Source organism: Coregonus lavaretus (genome assembly GCF_964263955.1).
Source record: "Coregonus lavaretus genome assembly, chromosome: 19".
In the NCBI taxonomy this organism is placed as follows: domain Eukaryota; kingdom Metazoa; phylum Chordata; class Actinopteri; order Salmoniformes; family Salmonidae; genus Coregonus; species Coregonus lavaretus.
In genome coordinates, this window is record NC_140006.1 from 34,642,402 (window position 1) to 34,668,507 (window position 26,106).

General features: G+C 41.4%; 1 protein-coding gene across 1 annotated transcript in view; it reads right to left on the minus strand.

Moving 5' to 3' along the window:
- Positions 1–4,938: 4,938 nt before the first annotated feature.
- The window catches only part of LOC311147197 (phospholipid phosphatase-related protein type 5-like), a gene marked incomplete at its 5' end in the record, with an annotated part of 43,746 nt that continues 22,578 nt past the window's right edge, over positions 4,939–26,106 (minus strand). Inside the window, 4 exons of the mRNA XM_084183834.1 lie at positions 4,939–4,999; positions 13,663–13,803; positions 19,429–19,605; positions 21,641–21,891. Of these exons, the coding sequence (XP_084039960.1) occupies positions 4,970–4,999; positions 13,663–13,803; positions 19,429–19,605; positions 21,641–21,891 (599 nt within the window). The 3' untranslated portion in view covers positions 4,939–4,969. The remainder of the gene's footprint in view (positions 5,000–13,662; positions 13,804–19,428; positions 19,606–21,640; positions 21,892–26,106) is intronic.

The following is a 26,106-nucleotide window of genomic DNA, read 5'->3' on the forward strand; positions in this document are numbered from 1 at the left end:
TTAACCTAGGCCTACTGTGTAACCTAGGCCTACTGTGCTATGTTTGTATATATATTTTTGCCATTTATTTAAGAGGAACACAATTGAAATACGTTTTCTAACTTTTTTGTATTGTGTTTTAAATGATCAAATAAATCTATCTATAACCAATAACCTTTGATGTGATTTGATACAGTTCCATTGTAAAGCAGAGATCAGTAGGAACTAATGGACAGAGAATAGGAGAGAGAGGCTCAATAAACTATAATGAGAAGACTAGAATATTCACATAGAATTGCCTACATAGGGATATGTGTGTCATATATGTGTCATATGGTCAAAGTTGTCTTTTGATTGGCTATTATATTGTATATGTATAAATCTTGGCCATACTCTCTGCATGACCACAAACACACACACTACATATCCATCCAAAGAGCAAACCTAAAAGAAAAGATGAAAGTAGGATGTGTTGGCCGACTGACAAGACTGCAGCCAGAGTCTGCCCATTAGCGGTGGAGAAGAGAGCAGAGGGCTCTGAGGGAGACAGAGACATCTGTACAGGAACACAGAGAAGAGAGCAGAGGGCTCTGAGGGAGACAGAGACATCTGTACAGGAACACAGAGAAGAGAGCAGAGGGCTCTGAGGGAGACAGAGACATCTGTACAGGAACACAGAGAAGAGAGCAGAGGGCTCTGAGGGAGACAGAGACATCTGTACAGGAACACAGAGAAGAGAGCAGAGCGCTCTGAGGGAGACAGAGACATCTGTACAGGAACACAGAGAAGAGAGCAGAGGGCTCTGAGGGAGACGGAGACATCTGTACAGGAACACAGAGAAGAGAGCAGAGGGCTCTGACGGAGACGGAGACATCTGTACAGGAACACAGAGAAGAGAGCAGAGGGCTCTGAGGGAGACGGAGACATCTGTACAGGAACACAGAGAAGAGAGCAGAGGGCTCTGAGGGAGACGGAGACATCTGTACAGGAACACAGAGAAGAGAGCAGAGGGCTCTGAAGGAGACGGAGACATCTATACAGGAACACAGAGAAGAGAGCAGAGGGCTCTGAGGGAGACGGAGACATCTGTACAGAAACACGGAGAAGAGAGCAGAGGGCTCTGAAGGAGACGGAGACATCTATACAGGAACACAGAGAAGAGAGCAGAGGGCTCTGAGGGAGACGGAGACATCTGTACAGAAACACAGAGAAGAGAGCAGAGCAGGGCCGGGAGCATCTGTGGCCTGGCCTGACCTCTACCAACAGCAGAGCCGCCAGTCCAAACCCACCACCTGAGAGAAAACCCTGCTCACTGTCCTGTACAGAGAGATAGACAGAGAGAAAGAGGCAGACAGAGAGAAACAGGCAGACGCACGCATGCACACATTTGCACACACACACACACACACACTACTGCTAAGCGATTAACCGAAATGTTGGTTAATTTTCCGTTTTTAAACAACTAATTGACCGACGTCGGTTCAATTATTTGAATTCCATTTAGTTAGTTTTTTTTCTGGAAGCTCGATGTGCAGTTTCTGTAGAGATAAATCAGAGCATGCCTGAATTGTGTGATGTAGTAAGGAGTTGTAGTTTCCAACAGGCCAATATTCTACATAGTTTAGTGCAGAAAACATGGTAATTAACTACAATGACCATAATCCATTGCGTGCCCGCTTAAACTTGTCTGGTCTGTGCGGAGCAAGACAAGGAGACTGAGAGAAGAGAGAATGCGCAATCAAGAGGGATAGAAAGCAGTTGCTTTGCGAGCCTCAAAATAGATGATCTTGATGGGCAGTCATTACCATCATGAGACTTTAATTTATTTATTCATTCTGTGTTGCTACAGCATTCAACCCACATAATGCATAGTGCATTTAATAAAAATAAAAATGAAAGTTTGAAACCGAAAACAGTGATTATCAAACTGAAACGACCTCAAAAAGCACTCATCGCTCAGCACTAACAAACACACACAAACTTATCTTCCTCAATGTGTGTTACAAAAAAACTAAAATGTTAACATAAAGTATAAAAATGACATAATTCTGTCCAATTAGTAAAAATTCTACTAGATTTTAACTAAAGCAGCAGTCAAATATTTCTCACTAACCATCATACCCTTTTACAAACATGACACAGCAGCCTATGATGAGAAGCAGTGAAGGAAATGCTACATCTCTCCCAGTCAGTTGCTAGGAGCAGATAAAAAGAAGCATCATTATATCTAATCAATATAAACCGGAGCTGCCATGGCAACAAATCGTGCAAAGCTGCAAAGTAAATCTCCAGAAATGTCTCGTTGAATATTAATTTGAAATATTGAACACACTTTCTATTTACTATGCCACTGACTTTCTTTCCAGAAATCCTGGAAGATTTGGAGTAATAGGGCTATGGTTTACATACAAGATATAAAGTTATATGAAAGGAATCCATATAAGGAAGTCATCCGATTGTTTTGCTTGATTTCTGATGTCCTAATATGGACACTGTATTAACAGTATAGGATGCCAAACCACAATTATGAGCCACATCCACAGTAGTTTTCAATTTAGGTAACTGTACATGTCCTTTGTCAAGGGCATTTGTTCCACTACTGTATAGCCCACCTATAGGATTTTAACCAGTAACCATCTGGTTGTGAATTGGGTAGTGCAGTACTAGGCCCTACACCTTTTCTTTTCAATCTATTTGTTGCTCTGTCATCATCACCAGTCTGATACATATTCAACACAACAAATATGCCTGAGTAGAACATATTTATTCAGATTATATTCATATACATTTCACACCGCAACTTTCTCACAGTTTGGTTCTTTTACATGTTTCTACAGTGTAAGAGGTGCTGCTGCTGGGCTACTGTTACTCATAGCGACAAGATCAATAAACAAAGATCAGGTATAATGGGACAATATCAAAACAGAAGAGTTAATAGTAACAAAACAGAAGAGTCTTAGAGGTTAGAATAGTAACAAAATCTGTACAAAGGAAAATACCAACACTCAGAAACTAAGATCAAAACAATACACAAATCCAACTTTAATATTATATATTTGATACTATATATAATAATTAATATATCTTTACATCTTTTTGAAAGTACCATAATGGTTGACAGTGAACAACATCTCCAGAATCATTCAAATGCCCCATACATTTCTAGAAAAACTAGGACAAAGTATGAAAGGAATTCTTTTTTAAAATATATGTTAATGCATAAAAACCATATAATCAAACTGTACATGGATAGAAACCATTTTCTAACGGCCCACTAATACCGAAACTCTCAATGTTCAGATGATATCTATGAGACTTTGAGGGGACATACAGTAAGACATTTAGGTAAACAGTACAGTCACATCCAGTAAAAGGGTATAAAAAGTGTGTAAAAATGTAATCATGGAGAAGAACATACAACAGGGGATTTCATCAAACTGTGGTGGTATAAAAACAACTTTACCCACAATGCATTTGGGAAACTGACATCTAGTCGTGCATCAACTATGAATCTCATTGCTGGCCTGTGAGTTTAAAACAATACTCCATATTGTACTAAACAAGTATCTGTCATATCAACATACAGTATGAAACAGTACACAAAACATATAGCATATCAATTGAATGAAATGTTGCAAATATACAAAAAGATCAATGCTTTTGCAACACAATAAAATAGAACTGAGGAATAAAAACACACCCTATAAAAAAAAACACCTCTATATTTCCATTTTATTTCCTTAATAGCTCTGTTGCCTGACCGTGGCAATATTATGGTTGTTGATTGTCTGGCAAGCCCTAAGCAACATCCTTCAATCCACAAGAGAAAATTATGTTAAAAGGTTTATCAAGCACACCTACAAACGCACACACGTATGGATCCATTCACACATGCACACCCACATTCCCACGTATTTCTAGCTAATCACAAGAGGGACACAATCCATTGAATGATTTCTCTGAAAACTACCAATAAAGCCTATACTAAAATGTCAGTGATCTTTGGATCTTCGTTCTCTCAGGTCTGGTTGGGAAAATCTCTACAGAAATAAACCCACACAGATTGGCTCTGACAACATACAGTTTGGATTGCACTGGTTACAATACATACATCACACTGTCAAGCCAACACATATAAAGTGATGAACAGACATAATAAGAAATAAACATAATACAGGTTTACGCTGTTGGGCTTTAGGTTTCGTAATCTACGAGGAAATAAAAATGCATATACAGCAGTACTATGTTTGTTTGATACAGTATCTTACAGTATATAAAATAAGGAATACTTTTGGGGAATTCAATGAACGCCAATAATCAGCAGAACAGAAGAGCAGCTTTGCATTTTATTGGGATGACTCGTGTTCTGGAGGCAGCTCTGCAGAGTGGTCACTTGCTGGCACAGCTACAAGTCTGATTTGAAACCTAAGATTAACCATAATGTTAACCACACTGCTAACCCTAATGCCTAACCCTAACCTTAAATTAAGAAATAGCCAATTGTGACTTTGCAGCTGGCCCATCTAGCGGAAATCGCTCACTTCTGCCTCCAGGGAAAGATTCATGACAATAAACGACAAACTGCAACAGAAGAGAGAGTAGAATGAAGAGGAAGAAAGAAAGAAGGAGAGAAAATGTTGATTGCAAAAAAAAAAAATGGTAAAGCTACTGAGATTTCTACAATTCCTTTGGAATGACAGGGTGAACATAATGTTTGATTGGAAATAGTGTCATTCTGTATAGATCAGGGTTGGGGCAATTATAATTAAAGTCACTCAGTTAATTCTGGAACTGACTAGAATATACGTTTTTTATTGAATTGGAATTTCAGTTTACTGCCTGAATTGAAATGTAATTGACCCCCAACCCTGGTAGAGATAGACATCAACATCAGGATCTGTGTTAACCTCCCTCCCTCTGGCGACCATGATGACTGATAAGCGAGCAGCAACCACGTCCAAACAATGTGTGTCATGTGACACATTCATTGTCATGTGACCTCGGCAAAAGTAATAGGATTCTAAAGAGAAAAGAAGAAAGAAATGAAAAGAACAGGGATATATCTTCAATGATTCAACACATTCCAGGAGTAGACCAGAAATGCCATACTGAAGCATTTCATAAGTATACTGATTAAGACAGATCAAACAGTAGGCTACTTGGTATCATGATAATTGCAGTCTCGATTTAACAGAAGAAGAAGAAGATTATTTATATTATTGGTCAATTTATTACAAAGTAAAAAAATAACATCAGACAAGATACAGTATAGTATCGGTCCAAGTACATCTTCATCTCCAACATCTCCACATTTAATTTCTTCAATTATATAACAAACCTTACATAACCATGAGCTAATGAGTCGGTTGCTTTTATTTGACCAGTTGAGGTGCTTGTTAAGCTGGCTGTCCACACACAAACACATGCACACACTTAGACGTACACACACACACACACCCTAGGGTTTCCGTTAAGCAATTGCCGGATTTTGGGCGATATATATATTTTTCAAAGCCGATAAATACAACTGTTGCTGGTCAAAATGACTGCGAGAAAAGAAATGCCATTGCAAAATAATGCTTTTTATTCATTGATGGAAATACCAGTCGATGGAAATACATTTGACCGTCATGCTTATCTGTCTATAGGTTAATTAGCATAATTTAGTGGAATTAACTTGGCCTGTGTATATTTTCGTTAGTCATCATGCATCTTATTTATCCAACACAACTATCACATGCGCACAGCATACAGAGCATATTTTGAGCAGGATTTCACTTGCAGCTCCTACGCTGTTTGCTGCTGGAGTAAAACATGCTTTTTAAGCCCATTCATTTCGCAACAATTCTAAATACAATCGTGTGTTAAAAACAGTTTTGGTGCATGATTATCAAGAGCTACTATTTTTATTTCTCAACTGGTAATTGAAGCGCGCCTCCCATTCACCATTCAAGTGCAGGCAACAGGATATCTGCTCGTCACCCTCCACTTTACAATGTGAGCTGGAGGCAGTATGCATTTTGAAAACATACTTCATTGTTTGAAACCTGAATGTTTTATTTCATATTATGAGGCATGTCTTACAGGCTAAATTGGACCATGGAAACATGTAGAGGGAATTATTTTATAAAGACTTAATAGGCAGCGCGTGAGTTTCATGTTTGGGGAAGCTTACAATTTATCCTACCATTTCGTCTGTTCTGCATGCCAGTTATGATTTTCATATGCAAATTTTTATGGAACAGTTTCATTTCAATAAAACTTTTTAGTTTCTCAAAATCTTTGTGATGTGGTTAATCATAAAAATCTGAATTAAAATGATATCTGAGTCAATACATGTTAGAATCACCTTTGACAGGGATTACAGCTGTGAGTCTTTCTGGGTAAATCTCTAAGAGCTTTGCACACCTGGATTGTACAATATTTGTCCATTATTATTTTCAGAATTCCTCAAGCTCTGTCAAATTGGATGTTGATCATTGCTAGACAACCATTTACAAACCTTACCATAGATTTTCTAACATATTTAAGTCAAAACTGTAACTCAGCCACTCAGGAACATTCACTGTCTTCTTGGTAAGCAACTCCAGTGTAGATTTGGCCTTGTGCTTTAGGTTAGTGTCCCACTGAAAGATGAATTCATCTCCCAGTGTCTGGTGAAAAGCAGACAACCAGGTTTTCCTCTAGGATTTTGCCTGTGCTTAGCACCATTCCATTTATATTTTATCATGAAAAGCTCCCCAGTCCTGAACTATTACAAGCATACCCAAAACATGATGCAGCCACCACTATACTTGAAAATATGGAGAGTGGTACTCAGTAACGTGTTTTATTGGATTTGCCCCAAACATAATACCTTGTATTCAGGACAAAAAGTGAATTGCTTTGCCACATTTTTTGCAGTATTACTTTAGTGCCTTGTTGCAAACAGGATGCATGTTTTGGAATTTTTTTTATTCAGAACAGGCTTCCTTCTTTTATCTCTGTCAATTAGGTTAGTATTGTGGAATAACTACAATGTTGTTGATCCAACCTCAGTTTTCTCCTATCACAGCCATTAAACTCTGTAACTGTTTTAATTTTAGTCACCATTGGCCTCATGGTGAAATCCCTGAGCAGTTTCCTTCCTCTCCGGCAAGTTAGGAAGAACGCATGTATCTTTGTAGTGACTGGGTGTATTCATACACCATCCAAGGTGTAATTAATAACTTCACCATGCTGAAAGTGATATCAATGTCTGCTTTTAAATGTTTTACCCATCTGCCAATAGGTGCCCTTCTTTGCAATGCATTGGAAAACCTCCCTGGTCATTGTGGTTGAATCCGTGTTTGAAATTCACTGCTCGACTGAGGGACCTTATAGATGTGTGGGGTACAGAGATGAGGTAGTCATTAAAAAATAATGTTAAACACTATTATTGCACACAGAGTGAGTCCATGTAACTTATTATGTGACTTGTTAAGCACATTTTTACTCCTGAACTTATTTAGGCTTGCCATAACAAAGGGGTTGAATACTTATTGACGCAAGACATTTCCGCTTATCATTTTTAATTAATTTGTAAAATTTCGACATTATGGGGTAGTGTGTATAGGCCAGTGACAAAAAATCTCTATTTAATCCATTTTAAATTCAGGCTGTAACACAATAACATGTGAAAAAAGTAATGTGGTGTGAATACTTTCTGAAGGCACTGTATATCATTTACTTCCTTATTGGACCCACCGCAATGCCATTTATCTCATGTTCTATTGGTTTTCATATCAACTTTCTTTCGTTGTCCGGAAGCCAAAGGCACAATCCTAGTCATATTAGCAACCCGTCCTAGTTGTTGCATCTTTAGATTTCCCCTCTTTCTAAGTTTCTAACAGAGATTTGTATCTCTGTCACATACGGAAGAGCTATAAGGTGCGCTGTTTTTAATGGTTATTCCCGTGAATTGCATTTTTGCAAATGTTTGAGGTTTTATTGGCTGCTTCATTACATTAGTTGCATGTTCTGTTAATATGCATTACCATGCACCCAATGCATATGGGTCCGTAAAATGTCTTAAATGGGTAGTAAATTAAAAATGATCCCTGTCACGTTGTCTGGCGCCAAATGTTCCTGTCGGAAACTCTGACACACACACACACACACACACACACAGCCTGCAGGTAGTTGAAGCTAACACACTGTACAGCTTCTGGTTAGCAAAGCTCCTGGAGATGAATGATTTAGTCTTTGGAGGCCCTATAGTGGTGGGGAATGCTAGGCTATGCATTGCAGGGAAATAATGTCTCCGACCTCCTTGGCAATCTTGATGAAGTGCCTTGTGGAGACCAGGTGCTCCCCCTATATGAATCCACAATGAGTCCAGTGGAAGTTACATTGGGCCATTCGTCAAAGCAAAAGAGGATGCCCTCATCTCGCTAACATGAGGTGTGTGAGGTGAATAAGGAGGCGGTCGTGTGGAGAGGTGTGTGTGTGTGAGTGTGTGTCGACATGCATGCCTGTGTTAGATGAACAAAGCTTTAATGGCAAGAATGATCGAATTTGTAGTAGTCGAGGTTTGAGGGACAAGATGTACTTTTGGTGCACTATAAAAATTAAACATCCAATGGAAAGCAGTTTCACTCAGTGTAGAATGTAGCTAGCGGTAAGAAGGATGTAGCTAAATGCATTTGCACACTAAATGCATTGCCACACTCAACATCACCATGGCCATAGGCCATCTGGAAACAGAGTACAGAAGGTGACCCAAATACATCTGACACATTAGGATGTTTTAGAAAACCCTTTAGAGCCAGGCTCACTGCTCCCAAGACTGACAGACTGCCTGCTACAGTATTCAGAGATTTGAACAGTGTTCATTCATAAACATCCCATAATCAAGGCAGTAGTTAGTAATGAAGGATATCCTGTCTTGCTACTAATACAAAATGTAATAATAATATTGAAAAGGCAAAATTATTATTTTAAAGGGAATAATAGCATTTTCCCGGATGAAACTATCGTTGCATGTGGGATACATGAATTGATCTGAAAACAATAACCAAAACAGAGTTATGTCATAAGACAAATACTTGATGTTGTGAACATGAATCCCCATCCATCTACCAACACTGTGTATTTCCAGTAGAGTGTCATGTCGGTAGATCTGTTCTTCCCTCCTGCCAGTTATAGGGTTACACTAGCTTCAAAAGGTCTGAACAGCGTTCAAATCAATAAACAGCAAATGGGCTACTTAGCCCAATTTCACACACACGCTGTTTATACCAGCATGGCTATAAAATTATCAAGACACTTTGTATAGACAGGTAACAGAGCCAGGTTTTCATTATTACCTTATCCGTTTACAATGTGTGTGGTTTAGCCCAATGTAACACTGTGTGTGGTTTAGCCCAACGTAACACTGTGTGTGGTTTAGCCTAATGTAACACTGTGTGTGGTTTAGTCCAACGTAACACTGTGTGTGGTTTAGCCCAACGTAACACTGTGTGTGGTTTAGCCCAACGTAACACTGTGTGTGGTTTAGCCCAACGTAACACTGTGTGTGGTTTAGCCCAAAGTAACACTGTGTGTGGTTTAGCCCAAAGTAACACTGTTTGTGGTTTAGCCCAAAGTAACAATGTGTGTGGTTTAGCCCAAAGTAACAATGTGTGCGGTTTAGCCTAATGTAACAATGTGTGCGGTTTAGCCCAATATAACAATGTGTGTGGTTTAGCCCAACGTACCAATGTGTGCGGTTTAGCCTAATGTAACAATGTGTGCGGTTTAGCCCAACGTACCAATGTGTGCGGTTTATCCCAACGTACCAATGTGTGCGGTTTAGCCCAATGTAACACTGTATGTGATTTAGCCCAACGTAACAATGTGTGTGGTTTAGCCCAAAGTAACACTGTGTGTGGTTTAGCCCAATGTAACACTGTGTGTGGTTTAGCATAACGTAACACTGTGTGTGGTTTAGCCCAACGTAACACTGTGTGTGGTTTAGCCCAATGTAACACTGTGTGTGGTTTAGCCCAACGTAACAATGTGTGTGGTTTAGCCTAACGTAACACTGTGTGTGGTTTAGCCCAACGTAACACTGTGTGTGGTTTAGCCCAAAGTAACACTGTGTGTGGTTTAGCCCAAAGTAACACTGTTTGTGGTTTAGCCCAAAGTAACAATGTGTGTGGTTTAGCCCAAAGTAACAATGTGTGCGGTTTAGCCTAATGTAACAATGTGTGCGGTTTAGCCCAATATAACAATGTGTGTGGTTTAGCCCAATGTAACAATGTGTGTGGCTTAGCCCAACATAACAATGTGTGTGGTTTAGCCCAATGTAACACTGTGTGTTTTAGCCTAATGTAACACTGTGTGTGGTTTAGCCCAACGTAACACTGTGTGTGGTTTAGCCCCTACGTAACACTGTGTGTGGTTTAGCCCAATGTAACAATGTGTGTGGTTTAGCCCAAAGTAACACTGTGTGTGGTTTAGCCCAAAGTAACAATGTGTGTGGTTTAGCCCAAAGTAACACTGTGTGTGGTTTAGCCTAATGTATCACTGTGTGTGGTTTAGCCCAACGTAACACTGTGTGTGGTTTAGCCCAACGTAACACTGTGTGTGGTTTAGCCCAATGTAACACTGTGTGTGGTTTAGCCCAACGTAACAATGTGTGTGGTTTAGCCCAACGTAACAATGTGTGTGCTTTAGCCCAACGTAACACTGTGTGTGGTTTAGCCCAACGTAACACTGTGTGTGGTTTAGCCTAATGTAACAATGTGTGTGGTTTAGCCCAACGTAACACTGTGTGTGGTTTAGCCCAACGTAACACTGTGTGTGGTTTAGCCCAACGTAACACCGTGTGTATTTAGCCCAACGTAACACTGTGTGTGGTTTAGCCCAATGTAACAATGTGTGTGGTTTAGACCAACGTAACACTGTGTGTGGTTTAGCCCAATGTAACACTGTGTGTTTTAGCCTAATGTAACAATGTGTGTGGTTTAGCCCAATGTAACAATGTGTGTGGTTTAGCCCAATGTAACACTGTGTGTGGTTTAGCCCAACGTAACAATGTGTGTGGTTTAGCCCAATGTAACACTGTGTGTGGTTTAGCCCAACGTAACACTGTGTGTGGTTTAGCCCAACGTAACACTGTGTGTGGTTTAGCCCAACGTAACACTGTGTGTGGTTTAGCCCAACGTAACAATGTGTGTGGTTTAGCCCAAAGTAACACTGTGTGTGGTTTAGCCTAATGTAACACTGTGTGTGGTTTAGCCCAACGTAACACTGTGTGTGGTTTAGCCCCTACGTAACACTGTGTGTGGTTTAGCCCAACGTAACAATGTGTGTGGTTTAGCCCAACGTAACACTGTGTGTGGTTTAGCCTAATGTAACACTGTGTGTGGTTTAGCCCAACGTAACACTGTGTGTGGTTTAGCCCAACGTAACACTGTGTGTGGTTTAGCCTAATGTAACACTGTGTGTGGTTTAGTCCAACGTAACACTGTGTGTGGTTTAGCCCAACGTAACAATGTGTGTTTTGTTTAGCCCAATGTAACACTATGTGTGGTTTAGCCCAAAGTAACACTGTGTGTGGTTTAGCCCAAAGTAACAATGTGTGTGGTTTAGCCCAAAGTAACACTGTGTGTGGTTTAGCCTAATGTATCACTGTGTGTGGTTTAGCCCAACGTAACACTGTGTGTGGTTTAGCCCAACGTAACACTGTGTGTGGTTTAGCCCAATGTAACACTGTGTGTGGTTTAGCCCAACGTAACAATGTGTGTGGTTTAGCCCAACGTAACAATGTGTGTGCTTTAGCCCAACGTAACACTGTGTGTGGTTTAGCCCAACGTAACACTGTGTGTGGTTTAGCCTAATGTAACAATGTGTGTGGTTTAGCCCAATGTAACACTGTGTGTGGTTTAGCCCAACGTAACACTGTGTGTGGTTTAGCCCAACGTAACACCGTGTGTATTTAGCCCAACGTAACACTGTGTGTGGTTTAGCCCAATGTAACAATGTGTGTGGTTTAGACCAACGTAACACTGTGTGTGGTTTAGCCCAATGTAACACTGTGTGTTTTAGCCTAATGTAACAATGTGTGTGGTTTAGCCCAATGTAACAATGTGTGTGGTTTAGCCCAATGTAACACTGTGTGTGGCTTAGCCCAACGTAACAATGTGTGTGGTTTAGCCCAATGTAACACTGTGTGTGGTTTAGCCCAACGTAACACTGTGTGTGGTTTAGCCCAACGTAACACTGTGTGTGGTTTAGCCCAACGTAACAATGTGTGTTTTGTTTAGCCCAATGTAACAATGTGTGTGGTTTAGCCCAATGTAACACTGTGTGTGGTTTAGCCCAACGTAACAATGTGTGTGGTTTAGCCCAAAGTAACACTGTGTGTGGTTTAGCCTAATGTAACACTGTGTGTGGTTTAGCCCAACGTAACACTGTGTGTGGTTTAGCCCCTACGTAACACTGTGTGTGGTTTAGCCCAACGTAACAATGTGTGTGGTTTAGCCCAACGTAACACTGTGTGTGGTTTAGCCTAATGTAACACTGTGTGTGGTTTAGCCCAACGTAACACTGTGTGTGGTTTAGCCCAACGTAACACTGTGTGTGGTTTAGCCTAATGTAACACTGTGTGTGGTTTAGTCCAACGTAACACTGTGTGTGGTTTAGCCCAACGTAACAATGTGTGTTTTGTTTAGCCCAACGTAACACTATGTGTGGTTTAGCCCAACGTAACACTGTGTGTGGTTTAGCCCAACGTAACACTGTGTGTGGTTTAGCCCAACGTAACACTGTGTGTGGTTTAGCCCAACGTAACACTGTGTGTGGTTTAGCCCAACGTAACACTGTGTGTGGTTTAGCCTAACGTAACAATGTGTGTTTTGTTTAGCCCAATGTAACAATGTGTGTGGTTTAGCCCAATGTAACACTGTGTGTGGTTTAGCCCAACGTAACAATGTGTGTGGTTTAGCCCAAAGTAACACTGTGTGTGGTTTAGCCTAATGTAACACTGTGTGTGGTTTAGCCCAACGTAACACTGTGTGTGGTTTAGCCCCTACGTAACACTGTGTGTGGTTTAGCCCAACGTAACAATGTGTGTGGTTTAGCCCAAAGTAACACTATGTGTGGTTTAGCCCAAAGTAACAATGTGTGTGGTTTAGCCCAAAGTAACACTGTGTGTGGTTTAGCCCAAAGTAACACTGTGTGTGGTTTAGCCCAAAGTAACACTGTGTGTGGTTTAGCTTAATGTAACACAGTGTGTGGTTCAGTATATACTGTAGCTAATCACCTGTATGCATCTATTGGTTTAGGAAGATAGACATTAGCAGACAGACACTGTCTCCCTAAGGGACCGGGATTGTGGACTCTTGGCTGAGACATTGAAAGAGCTTAAAACAATTGTACCTGCACAAGATAGAACAACAGGACTCTCGATTTAGACACAGACTTTGTATTCCAAACACCTAAATTATGTATATTGTTATCCATTTTCATACACCCTCACACCACGGAAATGGCGGAAATGTTGATATTTCTATACAGAGAATGGAGGATAGAATGTATCTGATGTGTCTTTCTGTATGGTGGACACAGAAGAATTGGCTGAGGCTAAAATGCAAAGTACTCTAGGAAAGTGTCCCTAGCAGAGCCGGGAGCACAGTATGTTGTACTTAGCCTACTACAGTTAAATGTGTCTGCCAGTACCTGTGAGGATATGTACTTCTCCATGGTGTTGTCCATGATCCTGGGCTGGCCCATCATAGGAATACCGCTGACCACGCTCTCCTCCGGCGGGATCTCATTCAGCAGGCTCTTCCCTTTGAAATTCTGCACCACCCCTAGAACCTACACTCACAGCCACAACACAGACAAAGGAAAAGAGAGAGAGAAAAAAATAAAGACAGAGGGGGTGAGGATGAGAGAAGGAACGAGCAAAAGAGAGAGAGAGAGAGAGAGAGAGAGAGAGAGAGAGAGAGAGAGAGAGAGAGAGAGAGAGAGAGAGAGAGAGAGAGAGAGAGCGAGAGACACAGAGAGAGAGACACAGAGAGAGAGAGACACAGAGAGAGAGAGACACAGAGAGAGACACAGAGAGAGAGAGAGACAGAGAGAGAGAGAGAGACATAGAGAGAGAGAGAGACACAGAGAGAGAGAGAGAGAGAGACAGACACAGAGAGAGAGAGAGACGGAGAGACAGAGACAGAGAGAGAGACAGTGACAGAGACACAGAGAGAGACAGAGACAGAGAGAGAGAGAGACAGAGACACATAGAGAGAGAGAGACAGACAGAGACACATAGAGAGAGAGACAGAGAGAGAGAGAGACAGACACACAGAGAGAGAGAGACGGAGAGACAGAGACATAGACAGAGAGAGAGAGACAGAGAGACAGAGAGAGAGACAGTGACAGAGACACAGAGAGAGAGACAGAGACAGAGAGAGAGAGAGAGACAGAGAGAGAGAGAGAGACACATAGAAAGAGAGACAGACAGAGACACATAGAGAGAGAGACAGAGAGAGAGAGAGGGAGAGAGAGAGAGAGAGAGAGAGAGAGACAGAGAGACAGAGAGAGAGACAGAGAGAGAGACAGAGAGAGAGAGAGACAGAGACAGAGACAGAGACAGAGACAGAGACAGAGAGAGGGACAGAGAGAGGGACAGAGAGAGCGAGAAAGAGGGAAAGAGAAAGAAAAGACAGGACAAAGAGATGAGGAAGACGAAGAGAGATACTGTACAGATATAGGATCTTAATTTGATCACCCTGTTGAAGGACATTTTTTATGTATAGTATGAGGTTTAAAAAGGCTTCTGACATTTTCAATTCCACTTAAAAATGTCAGACTTGATTTTCCCTTACCAAAAAATGTATCAACCTGTACAAAAATGTCCATTAATTCACATTTCCTGTTACTGGCTTGCTGCAGGATTATTTTCCTGCTGTAGCAAACGGGCTCAAATGAAGATCCTACATCTGTAGTTAGTAAGTTAGTTAGTTAGGCGGATATGGAGATAGAGAGACCGTGTGTCGTTTTTTGCAGAGCAGATTTCCTTTCTCTTCTCGTAACAAGGGTTACATAAGTCCTTTTTCCTAAGATAAAGGATTCACATGACTTGCCTAAAAAGATTAATTCAATCTGAGCTGTGTGTGTGTGTGTGTGTGTATGTGTGTTTGAATGCATGCACACTTGAGTGTGTGTGCGCATGTGTGTCCTCAAGGAGTTTCTTCCATTACCAGAGCCCAAATGAGCTTTTTGTGTGAGACTACTATCTAAGGCAATGTTCAGACGGAGGAGAAATACGACTCAGAGAACAATATCATCTAAAGGGACTCTTCCATCACCATTACAGGCCAAAGAGCCCTGCAGTCATTTGTTGAATTACATCCCAAATAAATAAATAAATAATACTGTATATGTGGTACTTCTTTTCAGTACGTGTTCAGCACACTTCCATTATCTCAGCAGGTTGCTGTAGCACGCAGCATGAAACCATATCTCAAGCTGAGGCAGGTTATGTTATAAAAGTTAAAATGTGGTAATAACCGTTTGTGCGCAAATTGTGATCTTACACCACGGCACTAAATTATACAGACACAGGCGTGACTAAAATTGCATGTGAGAGTGGATTAACACAAGCAGGGTACAAGCATACAGCCAGTAAACACAGATAGTGCACATCAGAGGTAAAAGACGTGTGCAGTAATGTGAGATACATACAGTATGTTGTGTACACATCCAGAAAGACTACGCTCTACATATAAACACATCAAATTTGCTATAATAGCTGTTTTCACATGTTCAGTTTAAATTTCACACGTGAAATCATAATTATAGTTCACATGTTAAGCCATCTTTTCACATGTGAGGAGAATAACGTGAAATTTGCAATTCACGTGAAATTCTATCACATTTGAAAATCAAATTTGCAGGTTCACATGTAAGAAAACTCCACAAGTGGCGCAGCGGTCTAAGGCACTGCATCGCAGTGCTTGAGGCGTCACTACAGACCCGGGTTCGATCCCAGGCTGTGTCACAGCCGGCCGTGACCGGGAGACCCATGAGGCGCACAATTGGCCAGCGTCGTCCGGGTTGGGGAGGGTTTGGCTGACCGGGATGTCCTTGTCCCATCGCGCTCTAGCGACTCCTTGTGGTGGGCCGGGCGCCTGCAAGATGACTTTGTCGCCAGTTGTACGGTGTTTCCTCCGACACATTGGTGCGGCTGGCTTCCGGGTTAAGCGAGCAGTGTGTCAAGAAGCAGTGCGGCTTGGCAGGGTCGTGTTTCAGAGGACACATAGCTCTCGACCTTCGCCTCTCCCGAGTCCGTATGAGAGTTGCAGCGATGGGATAACACTAACTACCAATTGGATATCACGAAGTAAGGGGGTAAATAAAAACTTTCAGATGTGAAAAACACTCGCATGTAAAAATCACATTTGCAGTTTCACATGTGAATAACTTTCACTTGTGATTTTTTTTTTTCACGTGAACTTGCAATTCCAGATGTAAAAGTGAAAATCAAATTTGCAGTTTCACATGTAAGAAAATCTCACTTTCACATGTGGAATTGCAAGTTCACTCACAGGGTTGAAATAATGTTATTCTCCATACATGTGAAAAGATGGTGTTAACATGTTGCAGTTGCAATGTTTCCACTGGTGGAATTAGTGTGACCACATCTAAAAAGCCCAAATGCGGGACAAGGGAACAATTTTACAGGACATTTGCGGAACAGTGGACAGATTTCTTTTATTTTTTTTTTTCTGGCAGGTTAAATTCAAATAGTTTTCAGTAACATGTTTTTTATGATAATGCGATTAAATAAAACGCCTCCCTCTTTCCTGCAATTTTCCCTGTCTTTGGTTATGTTACCGTGGCCTTTGCTTTTGCTACCTTTTTTCCAGTTGCAAGTTTTGCCACATTCATTCCAGCAACATAGCAGCCTGCATCCCACTGTTGGTTTACCGCTGAAGCTAAGCAGGGTCAGTCCTGTTTGGTCCCTAGATGGGAGACGTAGCTGGAAGTGCTGAAAATAAACGTAGGGGCAAAACATTTTTACGAAGGAAAAACACATGAAACATTTCTGACTTTCAATCACAAAAAATTCTCGTGATTTGTTCACAAATGTCTTCACACGTGTCTGAAAACCACATTATGTTTTTTTCAAAAACAAATTACACTTTTTTTTGTAAGGGACCACACACACTTGCCCCAGGCACCCTGTTTTCTGTTAGGCACTGTGATTTCTTTCTGATGATGCGTGATGTGCATCTGCTTGCCTGTGATTTGATCTCAGATATCCAATGCTGGTCCATTCCTACGTATCCCCTTTCCCCATTCAGTCTAGTTAACTAGGCCATACTAGGTCATGTCCCAAATGGCACCCTATGCCCTACATTATCCTCTACTTCTGACCAGGGCCCGTAGTGTAGTTTGCCATCTGGGACGCAACCTAGCAACCACAACCCTCCACCTCTCTTCTACCAAGGGAAAACTACGCTACAACTCCCCATCTATCCTGGCAAAAATGTATGATTTGCTAGTCTTTGAAGATAAATATGTGTTAGTAGTAATTTAGAGTTGTTGAGGATAAACATGTTAGCTATGAGCAGCAACCTAGCACTAATGTATCCACACCCAATGTGTAATCCACAACCAATTCAGCTAGATTTCGCCACAGACTAGTGCTCTGAAATCCAAGAAACTCTTGTTGATACATTTACAATTACATTTACGTCATTTAGCAGACGCTCTTATCCAGAGCGACTTACAAATTGGTGCATTTACCTTATAGCCAAGGGGATAACCACTTTACAATGTTATTTTTTATTATTTTTTTTGATACTCACTCTATCAAAAAACACACCATAGAATAACATTGTATTGCAGAGATATCACAGGAGTCCACTCATTCAGGAGCTCACTTGCCCTGTACTAAACAGCTCCACATGGCCCCACTGTGTTCATCTGACCCAATTAGCCATCCATGCGAGGAGGAAAACCCTCGCAGGACTGAGCCATTGCCAGGGATATGCAGGGTTTCCATCACAATCTAGATAGTTAAACAAGGATCAAGGTAGCAGATCCAGGATCAGGCGGTCGTCACAAGTTACCATAGCCACAAAGTCATAAACCCTGCCTATTTCGATAATCTCTCTTCTTAAAATGTCATTTGAAACCTAACCCTAACTTGAACCCTAACCTTAACCACAATAGTAACCTTATGCCTAACGTTCAATTAAGACCAAAAAGCTCTTTTTGTTTTCATGAATAGAGCCAATATTGACTTTGTAGCTGTGGTAACTAGTGGAAACTGGATCAAACTAATCCATGTCTTAATCTCAATTATTGGGAGGAAACAGTAAAACAGGCCTTAGATCAGCATTTATGGGCAACTTCATCCTACATCTTGTGGTTATCCCTGGCTATTCTCTTCTAAAATAGGAGCCTTGTGGCAACATGAAACAACAAGAGTAACCTGTGCCACCTAGGAGATGGTGAGCGAGAAGGGACACAAGCAAGCACAGGGTAATATTCATTCCAAACAAAATATTTTCCTACAGTGTGCACTAATGAATACACCACAGGCAGATACACACGTTTGCTTGTCTGACTCAGTGATACCTGGGGAACCTATTAAAGTTAATCAATTCATCAAGACTAAAATATAAAGCACATCTTTCCATTCTGTTCCCTTCTGGATTCTTCAGAATGAATATGAAACCCCATAACTCCATCTGGTATGTACCGGTACTCTGATCTTTGCTTGTTGTTTTGGTTGTTTTTTGACATATCAACACTGAAAACACCTGATGCCCCCATCATCTATTCAAATTAGTTTTCCCTTGAAATTGGCAGCATGGGAAAATGAGTTTGCACCGTCTGTGGCTTTTGAAAGACTTGGAGAGGGATTTGACACGGCCTCACAACACACAGAGAGAAACACTGGTCCAAACAAGTCTATCAGTCAAAGGGGTAGATAACAAGTTTCCATTAATCTCATATAAAATATTCATAGAGCCTTCTTTTCTATTGCCTGACATCTCACCCACGTAAGTTCGACCAGAATTACTCCTCACTTACACATTATTATTATATTATTATTATTATCATGCAAATGAAAATACAGTATGTAGATGACTTGACTTGGACCAGAAAAAAGTCCTGACGGTGTGATCATATTTTAGATTCAAATGAAAGAAATTGAAGAGCAGCCAGTGAGACTATCCTAACATGATATTACACATGTAGCAAATACAACACAAACACTTGTACAGAGTTCAAAAAAACAAGCATATACATGTGACAATGGCAAGGGCCTCATCATGAAAAGTATGTGTAAAAAATGTAATATGTAATAAACATGTAATAAACATGTAATGAGTAAGTATTATTAACATGATTGAACAAACACATTCACAGAACTGATCCTTCATCTTTAAACAGAAGTCTCTAGTATAAAGACATTGGTTCACTCACCATGAAGACTGCTATTGCCCCTCCGATGATGAACCCGGCGATGACGTCACACCAGTGGTTGCGGTACTCCACTACCCTGTTGATTCCTGTGAGGAAGGCCAGACACATGAGTCCCAGAGATAGGAGTGGCTTGGCCAGCTTGGTCCCCTTGGCCTTCACTTTTAACGTGATGTACATCTGCAGCAGGGAGACAAACACACACACAACAGTCCTCAGTTTGATAGTATGTTAACTCTGTAAGGGGGAGACACTCAAGGGTAATTTGCAATGAGCATTAATTATTAAGAGTTCATAACATTTTTGGGAGGGCTTATAGTTTTCAAATATAAAATAATTGGCTGCGTTCAAGAGCATCAAATCAGTGATGCGTTGTGGATAAATTGTGACTGACCTACAAATAATAATTAGTCGTTTTTAATGATGCAAGGTGATTTGTTGATCAGTCAGTTGCAACTCGCCTGCAATGCTGGCTGCAATGTCAAACAAGCCCATTGTCTCTGTAGTTAATTTGCTGAAAGAAAGGTACTATCACTGAATCTGCCACTAAAGGTTAATTACATTTAAACTTTCAATGATTTTGCAGTTTCAATTTAGCTGGAGATGAGGAAACTTTTGCTCTAGTAACATTTGGAGATGACTTGCTGCGTCATTGTTGCTGCCCTTCCAGCTCACCTCCCTCGCTCCTTTGGCGACGAGCACTACTCTAGTGACAACATTTGAAATAATTAAGCAAAAGTGGCTGATGTGTCCAGAATAACATTGGAATGCCTAGAAGACAGTATTTCTAGGCATTCCAATGTTATTCTGGACACATCAGCCACTCATCTATGATGTAGAGTTCAAGTTAATTCGCCCTGAAGCCCCATGTTAAGTAGAGGTCCAATTTCATTGAGAGAAACGTTGAGAATGACTGTATATTGTGGCAACACTACAGTCACATGTCTATCCACCTGAGACGAATTAAATATGACACTTCCAAAGCGACTTACAGTACAGTGAGCGCATACATTTTTGCTATGTGTGACTGTGATCCCTATGGGAAATAAACCCGAAACCTTGGCGTTAGCTACAATCGCCATACTCTTACCAACTGAGCCACACAGATCAGACCATTTTCCACTAATCTTCAATGTTCCATTATCATTAACTGTTATCGTTTCTGAAAAACATGCCCACCAAACTGCTGTGTCTAGCCTAGGAGAGAAAAAAATGTGTTCCTCCTTAGAGCTCGCCACTTGAGCTGAAATTGGAAATGAGGGAGCACAGAAGAGGACAGGGCGGTGACGCTGCTGATTTTGCAGCACCCTTCTCCCACCGTCTTCAGAGAGGAAGCTCTTCAATAAGAACTAATTTGATCAAAGCGCTCAATACCAGCAACATCAACAACAACAGCAGCAACCCCCCAAAACATCAACAGGGCATTCTGAGCAGAGCAGAATCCGAGCAGAGCATTCTGCTCAGCCTACTGCCAACCTTTAATTCAATATCATAGCAGCAGCACAATATTGGCTCGGGTGAAAAGCCATAGGCCTACCTTTCTAAATAAGAACTGGATGCAATTAGGTTCTAAATCTGAAATAAACACATGGTTACCACATGGATATTGTACAACTTTCTACTCAGATCTCCCTTAAAATTAACATAATTTAGCCGTTCAAAAAGTAGTAAAGCCAACATCTTTCCAATTGAACTTATCGCAGTCTCATTAACATAAAATGAATTCCAACGGGGGGCCAGTAAAAAATGTATGCACTCACTAACTATAAGTCGCTCTGGATAAGAGCGTCTGCTAAATGACTAAAATGTAAATGTAAAATAGGCAAACATTAACATTCTGAAATCAGCAGATATTCCGTTCAGGATTTAATAGCAATGACCTCGCTTTGGTCAAATTAGGGAATATTCTCTATTCTCAAATGTTAAAGAGATACAAGCAGAGTCAACATCAAACTACTGAAGTAGGACCACCAATAGAAAATAACTATATATAATAGCCCCTTTAAACAAGATGGTGTAGATTGGCTACAAACTGTCTTTAGTAGTACATTTGGCGTAGTCTGCAGGATGAGAAATGTATAGTTAGCATGACATCCCCCACTTCTCACTATGTAGTGTATAATAGCAAACTGTGGTGTAATAATACCATCATGCATCATCCCTAATAACAAACAAACAAAAATTGTCACTTCTCCAAATTGCATCCCTGATTTACCGCTGTGTAGAGCGCGGCATAGACACTGAGCGCAGCCTCTTTGGAGGGGAAGGATTTGCGGGCGTGCATGATGTCGTCCTCGTTGCCCGTGCACGCCCCCTGTTGGTTGACGAAGCGGGCGGTCTGCACGCAGCCCAGGGCCGTGTAGTTGGGCTTACACACCGTCAGGAAGTGGGGGGACAGGTTCCCCGTCACCACCTGACCCGCGTTCACAAATATGTCAGTGGAGAAAAGGCCAAAAGCGTACACACCTGGAGAAAGAGGGGGAGGAGGGAGGGGGAGATGGGAGAGAGAGAGAGAGAGAGAGAGAGAGAGAGAGATTGATGAGGACATCAAGAAAAGGTCAGAAGTGAGGAAGTGAAGAGACAGGGTGATCAACCACTGTGTCTTATGAGTCACAGACTACTGATGAGCACCATGTAATTATCTTGTCTAGACTAGAGTCCTTCACCTTGAATGTGTCCTTGGATGCGTTGACCTCCTCCAGAGAAAATAAACAAACAATTGTTAAATGCATGACTACATTTTCTGATTCTACTCAAAGATGAGATGACAAACTACAAGTCATTGAGCTGAGAAGCTATACAATTACCCAAAGATCTTTAAAATCTCCAAATGAGTGGTGAGAACAAGGCAGGATGGTAGTGGGTATCCATTTACTACTAGGTCTGACACATTTACTTCTAAGCCTGCCATAGCAAGAAAATCAGGTTGGACACACTTAAGCCCAGAGGGTTACACTGGTAATGTGCTTCCTGTCCTATAAACTGCCACTGGCCAAGACTACAGGGTCTCTCTGAGGAAAAACTCAGTCTCCGTCACTGCAAAAACCAGAGGAGGCTGGTGTAAGGAGCTATATGAGGACGGGCTCATTAGGAATGGCATAAAAACAGTATCAAACACATCAAACATATGGAATCCACGTTTGACTCCATTCCATTTATTATATTCCAGCCATTACAATTAGCCCGAGCCCATCCTCCTATAGCTCCTCCCACCAGCCTCCTCTGGTAAAAACATAGCACTACTGTACATTTTAGGGCTGACCCCATTTAGTCGACTGGACGATTGTTTGGCCGATAGGCTGTTGGTCGACCGAGATTTCTTTAGTTGAGCAGTCGCAAATTATAATTTTTTAGCATGGTGCACAAGACATCTGTCTGATTCGCATCTGTTTCAGTGGACTAATCTATTGTGGAGGCCATGGGGATGGCATAGTCCATCACTCCAAGACATGTGATAGTTAAATTGTATATGTTTATATTATGTACAAATAATGGTGCAACACTAATACATCTAATATAATATTATAACAAATGCGCTTTCTCCCATGTTGGATACAGTCTCTGTCCACGGTTCTGAAACATAATCTTCAGTGCGCCGTAGAATTGGCGCCTTTCCCTATGTTGCTATGTGCATAATAGCAAAGTTATCCAGCATAATGGGATTGAGAACAATGCGGCGGAGGCAGCAGAGACGAGGAAACAGCCTTTGCTTTATTGTCTAAGAAAATTGAGGAGAGAGGAAACCCCAACTTAATTAAATCTATAATCAATAGGCTAACTGTTAAACGTGCCTGGCTTTATAAATCACCCATATAGATCTACAGAAATAAGACAGATCCTGCTTCTGTTGCCTGTTTGAGTGTTTGTTTAATAGCCTACTGATTCCGTGAGCACCAAGCCTCACGCAATGTCGGATAAAGCAATTTCACAGACTCGGCTGTTTTTAATCTTTGCAATGCTGCAATAAAGGCTGAACAATTTTGTTTGTTACAACAGACTGGTATTACTTTACATTTATTTAGTGTTGTTTACACTGTTCCAAACAGGCAGAACATTTTTATTGTAATCTAACAGCACCGGTTTGTCACACATAATATGCACACAGCCCTCCTACTGTATATGCGCGCAGCTCCTATACCCTCCTTTTTTAAATCTCCTTCTTATTGTTATTATTACTATTATTATTATGATCATCATTATAATAATAAGTACTGTCGTTATCATTAGTAGGCTTTGTATAGTAGCCTTGTATAACCACCATCGAGCTGTAGGCCTAAGAGTGCGTCCTGTTTAGTCTTAATACCATAACCTACTTACGCCTATACAGTGAGGGAAAAAAGTATTTGATCCCCTGCTAATTTTGTACGTTTGCCCACTGACAAATAAATGATCAGTCATAAATTGATTTGCATTTTAATGAGGGAAATAAGTATTTGACCCCCTCTCAATCAGAAAGATTTCTGGCTCCCAGGTGTCTTTTATACAGGTAACGAGCTGAGATTAGGAGCACACTTAAAGGGAGTGCTCCTAATCTCAGCTTGTTACCTGTATAAAAGACACCTGTCCACAGAAGCAATCAATCAATCAGATTCCAAACTCTCCACCAAGGCCAAGACAAAGAGCTCTCCAAGGATGTCAGGGACAAGATTGTAGACCTACACAAGGCTGGAATCAGCTACAAGACCATCGCAAGCAGCTTGGTGAGAAGGTGACAACAGTTGGTGCGATTATTCGCAAATGGAAGAAACACAAAAGACCTGTCAATCTCCCTCGGCCTGGGCATCCATGCAAGATCTCACCTCGTGGAGTTGCAATGATCATGAGAACGGTGAGGAATCAGCCCAGAACTACACGGGAGGATCTTGTCAATGATCTCAAGGCAGCTGGGACCATAGTCACCAAGAAAACAATTGGTAACACACTACGCCGTGAAGGACTGAAATCCTGCAGTGCCTGCAAGGTCCCCCTGCTCAAGAAAGCACATTTACAGGCCTGTCTGAAGTTTGCCAATGAACATCTGAATGATTCAGAGGAGAACTGGGTGAAAGTTTTGTGGTCAGATGAGACCAAAATCGAGCTCTTTGGCATCAACTCAACTCGCCGTGTTTGGAGGAGGAGGAATGCTGCCTATGACCCCAAGAACACCATCCCCACCGTCAAACATGGATGTGGAAACATTATGTTTTGGGGGTGTTTTTCTGCTAAGGGGACAGGACAACTTCACTGCATCAAAGGGACGATGGACGGGGCCATGTACCGTCAAATCTTGAGTGAGAACCTCCTTCCCTCAGCCAGGGCATTGAAAATGGGTCGTGGATGGGTATTCCAGCATGACAATGACCCAAAACACATGGCCAAGGCAACAAAGGAGTGGCTCAAGAAGAAGCACATTAAGGTCCTGGAGTGGCCTAGCCAGTCTCCAGACCTTAATCCCATATAAAATCTGTGGAGGGAGCTGAAGTTTCGAGTTGCCAAATGTCAGCCTCGAAACCTTAATGACTTGGAGAAGATCTGCAAGGAGGAGTGGGACAAAATCCCTCCTGAGATGTGTGCAAACCTGGTGGCCAACTAAAAGAAACGTCTGACCTCTGTGATTGCCAACAAGGGTTTTGCCACCAAGTACTAAATCATGTTTTGCAGAGGGGTCAAATACTTATTTCCCTCATTAAAATGCAAATCATTTTATAAAATTGTTGACATGCGTTTTTCTGGATTTTTTTGTTGTTATTCTGTCTCTCACTGTTCAAATAAACCTACCATTAAAATTATAGACTGATCATTTATTTGTCAGTGGGCAAACGTACAAAATCAGCAGGGGATCAAATACTTTTTTCCTCACTGTATATGGAAAAATAAGTTTAAACATTTCGACCAATCGACTGGTCTAAAGAACAGGACGACTCTCGGTTGACCATGGGCGGTGTGTTCAATAGGGCGATATGGGCGACGCACTGCCAAACGGGAAAAGGAAGGGATTTTTTTTCTAATCAATTATATCATGGCAACAGTAGTTCAGTGTTCACGTCTGATCTGCCAGCCACTAAATGTCCAATCAGGCTAAAGTCGTGCTTCAAATGTCCCCGCCCGTTTTGGGGCGATTTCAGTCAGGTTGAAAATCGCCCAGAAGTCTCTCATAGCCTCTAATGTAAAATATTTTTTTTTCAAATTTCTGAGCTTTCAATACATTCTCTATGGGTGTCTGAGGGCTTGCACTTACGCGCTTTCGTCATACGTAACGTAACGTAACCATGAACGGCAGACAGCAACGCTTGGACAGCGACTGGTGTAACCGACATGCACCATCTTTCAGAAAAGATTAAGAAAAATGAGCTGTCAAAGGCCCACATTGATAGCTGTTTGAGATTGTCTGCTTTGGTGAGAGTGAATATTGCCACTCAACTGGATGAGGGATACAGGCTAGCTGTCCGCCGCCACAACGATGAGGTTAGCAACAGCAGAGTCGTGAACACTGTCTACGAGAATCGAGACGACCTCATAGAATGTTTTGAAGCCATCCGGACGGGTTCATTGGGTTCATTTGACCAGCCCACCGTACCAGAAGCTACAGAATAAGGACATCGATGCTGTCTTTATCAAACGTGCCCTCGACAGCTTCGCAAGCAGTGTGCAGGCCATAAGGTAAGATAAAGATTAAACAATATCATTCGATCTTTCTCAAAG